Source organism: Entelurus aequoreus, linkage group LG12, assembly GCF_033978785.1.
Source record: "Entelurus aequoreus isolate RoL-2023_Sb linkage group LG12, RoL_Eaeq_v1.1, whole genome shotgun sequence".
NCBI lineage: Eukaryota > Metazoa > Chordata > Actinopteri > Syngnathiformes > Syngnathidae > Entelurus > Entelurus aequoreus.
In genome coordinates this window covers 52,708,508-52,715,220 of record NC_084742.1, presented here as the reverse complement: position 1 = coordinate 52,715,220, position 6,713 = coordinate 52,708,508, and the positions used below count along the sequence as shown (strand labels likewise).

The window sequence follows — 6,713 nt, the reverse complement described above, 5'->3', positions numbered from 1 at the left end:
TGCATAGGGTGTACAATGGGGTTTGTATTCAAGTACAAGTGAGCATCCCTGTTAGTGTTACATGTTTGCCATAGCGGTCTATGGAAACGGTCTATTTGCAAAAGCATGACAAGGAAACTGTAAACTACTTGTTATAATATGGTCACCATGTTAAACTTAGTGAAATCATTGTTTCGCCATAAGCACAAAATAGCTGAAATTAAGATACACATAAAAACATATTTTGTGATGATAAAGTATTTCAACACTTTGGACTACACTAAAGCAATGAGCAAAATCTACAAAGCAGACCTGAGAAATGACAACTATTCCCCCCCCCCCCCCCCCCCCCGCCACACACTTTTTAAGCAAAGGGTTTTAACAAAACTTACTAAATTACAGTGTACCATATTCACAGTTAAGTGACCTGTGCATGACTGCAATCATGCTAACATCATTGTCTAGAAAAAGCACCAATGAAATAACTATTTCCAAATAAAACATACAGAGAAAATAAAATATCATAGTGAAAGGTTAAAAATATATACAACTATGTTATAACTACTAGTTTGAACTGTTTGGACCATTAAAATACGGTAGAAAACTTTTAAAAAAGTTGATTCCAGTCTCTTGTTGCTTCCATGAGATGTCGCTGACCATGTCCGATCCAATCTTCCTGGCTGTTGAACAGGCGACCACAGAACCAACAGTCAAACAACACCGATTGTTGTCTCCCACCTGATAAACGTTCCATGACTTCATATTTCTTTTTGCTTTTTTTCCTTAGTTTCAGTTTGAGGAGGAAACGTTCTCGGACAAGACTTTCAACTGGTCTCGGGTGATCCCTTTCATTGGTCGAGGTCCTTTCCTCCGAGCGCTAAGCTCAGATAGGGCGTCCATTGTTTTCTGAGACAGCGATACCTTTGCAACAGCACCCCCATGTCTGTGAACTACCTTCATAATGTTGGCCACTTCGGGAATGTCAGCATCTGGATGATTGAGCACCACAACAGGTTGATCTCGACGGGGGCATTTGATTTCCTGTCGACAGCTGAATGGGGCGAGTCTTAAGGTTCTTTCAACTGCTTTTGCTGGAGGATTCCACAACACCATAGAGTCTTTCTCAGTCTGTACTTTGTTGGTAAGCCTTCTTGCCTTATGCCCTGTTGTTGGAAGCTCATCAAATAATGTTTTCCTGCGCCTTTTTCTTTGACTCGGAGGTCTAATTGGCCTTGGGGCTAGTATTGGCTTGTCTGCTTCACCTGGTTGTACCCCTGCAGTCAACTGAGCGGGTACGTCCTTGACAGTGTTCTCTGATAGATTGTGCTCGCTGATGGTGTTTTGTAGACTGTCTGAGGCATTTGCGTTTGTTTTGTTTGAAGACATAAGAAAACAATGACTTGGCGGTGTGGTGGCCAAAAAAATAGGGTGACCACTTGATGTGGAAGGGGCACCTTTAAAAAGGCCAGTTGTTGGACTGACAATTTTAAATATAACTTTGTTTCCGTTTTTTTCACTGGTTTGGTGTGGTTGACTCGCCTCTTGATTATTGACAAGTATTCTGGACTTTGACTGAGAGGCGTACCGTAGCAAAAATGCTTGGTGACCGTTTTGCAAATGACTAGGTTGCATGGCCAGGACAGATTTGAGGTTCAGTGGGAGTTTAGCACTAGCCAGCTTGAGGGCCGAACTTCTTGCGGCCTGAACTAATGGAACTGACCTTGGAACCAAGTAGCAAGTGGATTGAGTGTGAGCTAATTTGTCTGTGGAATTATCAGGTGCTGCACTGGCAAGGATGGGGCTATTGATGAGGTAATGATTTGGAGAGGGGCTGACACCAGAAATGAGTGCTGTACCTCTTTCATTAACTCTTGCCATTAACGTTCCTATTCTTTTTCCTTTTGGGGGAACCGTCCCACCAGTAGATTTGTTTGATGTTGAAAGCCCAGACTTCATATATGATACATTGATTTGAGGACTTACACAATTAGTAATAAGCTTAAAACCTGCAGTGGCCCCAAGCTGCTTTGGCATGGCACATTGATCATTCATTTGCACTTTCTGCTGGCATTCTTGCATGTGAACAATTCGTGGAGTAGCTTGTGTTTGTTCAGAGGAATCATTACGTACAAAAGGTTCATCTTGTTCCTCATCGAGACCCTCAAATTCGCCCAAAGTGGATGATCTAGCCTTTGTTCCAGAAGATATGGGAATGATTTCCTCCTCAATTTTTATAACATTAAAATCTTTTAGCACCAACTCTGAGTTTTCATCACCAAATGGTGAATCATCAGCATCTTCTCCAAAGTGACCATCCTCTAAAGTTGCTGAAGACCCAGCCGAGCTAGAACTGAAATGAGAGGATCGGCTATTTATTTCTTGCTCTGCTGTAGCTTCAGACATGCTACCACTTCTCAGACGTGAGGTGATTGAGGTACTACAGGCTTCTTTGGAATAGTTGTGAAAATCGAATACTTTGTGGTTTAGAGAATTTTGTGCGAGCGAGCCACTTTCCAATATTGCAGATGACGACGTCTCTGACGGCATAGCCAAATTTGCCAATTGCTTTGCACAATTTTGATTACAGTATTTAGTCCTGGTACTCACAGTGCTTGGTGCACATTGGTCGGAATGTACTGTAATATCGGAAGAGGTGTCTTTGCGTTCCTCAACAAATGTATCATTCCCCGTCTGAGGAATTCCACTTTCATCCGCACCTCCACTATTATCAGCATGAATGCAAGTTGGTTTATCATTCAATAACTCCTGAGAAACATTTGACGGACTATCAGAGAACTTGCCAGCACAGGTATCAGAGGCTTTGAAGCCACTTCTCGATATAGTGCAAGAAGTTGACTTACCGTCTAATATGTGTATGTCGGAGCAAGCTGTCTTTCTTTGGGAATTTGGGCTGCCGACATGATTTACATTATTTGAAGTTGGGTATGATGCTTCATGGTTTGATGTTGAAGAACCATTTACAGTAAAACTACTTTGTTTTCCTGCATATTCACCGTGAAGGGGAGGATCAAACGGGCAAACGGATGCTTCTTCATCCTCAACCTTAACTTTAACTGCCACAATGTCTTCTGTTGGTATGGAAGATCCACTTATTGGTAAAATGGCCGAGCTATGTGATGCTGAGGTTTTACCAGCCGAGACTTCGCTTTTATCAAATGCAGAATGTACAACTGATGTGTCCAAACTTTCAACTGATGAATTGTCTTGACTGGGCATGTCTTGCTTTGCTGTTGGTATTACTTTGAGAACTATATGTTTTTTCCCATCAACCATCTTAAATCCCATCATTTTTGTCGTACAGTTTGGGGGAAGAGATATCTTATTCTTCACCCTTAATACCGTCAAAGCATTAGGACGGGTTGGAGATCCACAGTCTGAACTTGTTGAACTCTCATTTTGCTGCAGCATTGCATGCGTGGGTTTCTCTGCGGTAAAAGATGCTTTGCCACAATTGTTGTTGTCCCCTGTCCATGGTGACCCAGCAACAATCTCTGGTTTGTTTGTACTATTCCCGTTAAGACCACATAACTTTGATATCCTGGTTGGAGAAGAATGTACAGTAGTGGCGCTATCTTGTGAAGTCTTCCGATGATTTGTTCGCTCTAAGGCTTCCTTGTGAGAAGTGGAGGTGTGTCCTTTAAGATGGTTGATTGTTGTTGCGCGATATCCACAGATTTGACAAATGCAGGGAACCGTCTTCTTGTGCACTTTTAGATGCTTTTGGTAATCCGCTTCATTCAGGCTAACATGTCTACATTTGGAACATTTCCAGGTACTCTCGTTATGATGATGGATGTGCTGGACAAACGTCCCAGCATCCACAGTTGTGAACTCACACCAGTCACAGTGAAACTTTCCATTGCGACTGTGACACATGATGTAATGTCTCGTTAGCAACAGCAGAGAATATTGCACATCATCAGAGCAGAGCTCACATGTGACTAAAGTGTTCTTGTGCTCAATGCGATGGCGTTGAAGGACAGCAAATTCATGTGTGACAAAGCAACACAGATCACAAGGGTAAGTAGGCAACATCCCATTGTGGACCGCCTGGAAATGTTTTAGTAAATCATTAGGACTGTATGTAGAATCATCTTTACACACAGAGCAGCCAAAGCTCAAAATGTTTCCAGAAAAAACAGCTCCTTGCTGAATTTTGTAATTGGCTCTCCTGGTGGAACTGTATGGCTTGACAGATGGTCCATCTGTAGTGCTCGGACTATGGAGTGCTCCCTCCTTGAAATGTCCTTTACAGTCCTTCACATCGCTTACAACTGACATGCTGTACTTCTTGGCAGAATACTGAGATATTTTAAGGTCTTCATCCATAGGTGGGAATCCAGCAATATCTGTAAAACAGAAAACAAGTCACACATTAATAGAGGTAAAAGACATGTATCGGTAAAGTATGGTATCAATTTATTTCGAACATGCATACATTGACATGTGATACGTCATACAGCTTGCAGATTCTCATTTCGCTTTACACCAGTGGTCCCCAAACTACGGCCCGCGGGCCGGATACAAACCCCCAGCGTCCAAAATCCGGCCCGCGGAAAGCCCCAAGTTAAAAAAAAATAAAAAAAACATTATTATTATCATTATTTTTAAATTTGTCCTTACTAGTCCATTTTCTACCGTCTCCTAGCCACTCAGGGAAATCATATTGTCTAAAAATGCATTTTACCATCGATAACGTGACATGCAGCAAGTGCGCTCTTTAAGTCAATTAGTGCGCGAGGAATATATATATATGTATATACATATATATATATATATGTATATACATACACATATATACATATATATATATATATATATATATATATATATATATATATATATATATATGTATATACATACACATATATACATATATACACACACACATATAGACACATATACACATACATATATACACATATATATACATATACACTAGTCTTAACTTTAAAGAAATACACTCTATACATTGCTAATGTGGTAAATGACTATTCTAGCTGCAAATGTCTGGTTTTTGGTGCAATATCTACATAGGTGTATAGAGGCCCATTTCCAGCAACTGTCACTCCAGTGTTCTAATGGTACAATGTGTTTGCTCATTGGCTCAGAAGGCTAATTGATGATTAGAAAACCCTTGTGCAATCATGTTCACACATCTGAAAACAGTTTAGCTCGTTACAGAAGCTAGAAAACTGACCTTCCTTTGAGCAGATTGAGTTTCTGGAGCATTACATTTGTGGGGTCAATGAAACGCTCAAAATGGCCAGAAAAAGAGAACTTTCATCTGAAACTCGACAGTCTATTCTTGTTCTTAGAAATGAAGGCTATTCCACAAAATTGTTTGGGTGACCCCAAACTTTTGAACGGTAGTGTATACATGGACATATATACACATACATATATACACATTTACATATACATATATATACACACACACACACACATTTACATATAATATATATATATATATATATATATTAGGGCTGCAACAACTAATCGATTAAATCGATTAAAATCGATTATAAAAATAGTTGCCGATTAATTTAGTCATCGATTCGTTGGATCTATGCTGTGCGCATTTTATAAACCTTTATTTATAAACTGCAACATTTACAAACAGCTGAGAAACAATAATCAAAATAAGTATGGTGCCAGTATGCTGTTTTTTTTCCAATAAAATACTGGATAGGATAGAAATGTAGTTTGTCTCTTTTATCCGATTATTAATCGATTCATCGAAGTAATAATTGACAGATTAATCGATTATCAAATTAATCGTTAGTTGCAGCCCTAATATATATGTATATATATATATATATATATATATATATATATATATATATATATATATATATATATATATATATATTGCGCGGCCCCCAGCCAAATTGTTTTACCCCAATGTGGCCCCGGAGTCAAAAAGTTTGGGGACCCCAGCTTTACACGATGTCCTAAAAGGAGTAGGAAGAAGCAAGGATTATTTAATCCTCCCCCTTTGTTACTTCATGTCTATTTCTAACACATATGTTCACTTCCTGTTGTCATCTTGTAACACAGTTGACATTCTATATTGAATTTCCAATGTGGCAGTTCTCTTTATAAGTCTTTCAAATCAATTCTGATTCTCAAAATAAGATGAATTTGATACAATTTTCCATCAAGATATTCATCAACATTTTTCTTCTTTCTATTTTGTAAACACTTGTAGTTTGAACAACCTCTTGAATCCAATCCAATCCACTTTATTTATATAGCACATTTAAACAACAAAATGTTTCCAAAGTGCTGCACAACAATATTAAAAACAGTATTCAAATATTGTCCTTAGCTCCACCAATGACTGAATAAAAGCAAAAAATAAATACATATAAAACCAATATAAAAACAATACAAATATGATTAAAACAGTAAATAGAAATCAAAATTTTAAAAACACAGGAGGACAACAGAAGACAACAGAGGACCACACAACTCAAGTAGTGTTAAAAGCCAGAGAATAAAAGTGGGTATTAAGACGAGACTTAAAACACTCCACTGTGGGAGCAGTTGGAACATGGAGGGGCAGAGTGTTCCAGAGCTTAGGGCCGACCACAGAGAAGGCCCTGTCTCCCCTGGTTTTAAGTCTGGTCTTGGGCACCACGAGCTGGAGTTGGCTCTCGGACCTCAGAGCGCGTGCAGGAGTGTAAATTTGGAAGAGGTCTGAGATATAC

General features: G+C 39.2%; 1 protein-coding gene across 1 annotated transcript in view; it reads right to left on the bottom strand.

Moving 5' to 3' along the window:
- Window positions 1-621: 621 nt before the first annotated feature.
- LOC133662332 (uncharacterized) overlaps window positions 622-6,713 on the bottom strand; it is a 32,703-nt gene continuing 26,611 nt past the window's right edge. The window contains exon 2 of the mRNA XM_062066240.1: window positions 622-4,349. Within this exon, the coding sequence (XP_061922224.1) occupies window positions 769-4,329 (3,561 nt within the window). The 5' untranslated portion in view covers window positions 4,330-4,349 and the 3' untranslated portion in view covers window positions 622-768. The remainder of the gene's footprint in view (window positions 4,350-6,713) is intronic.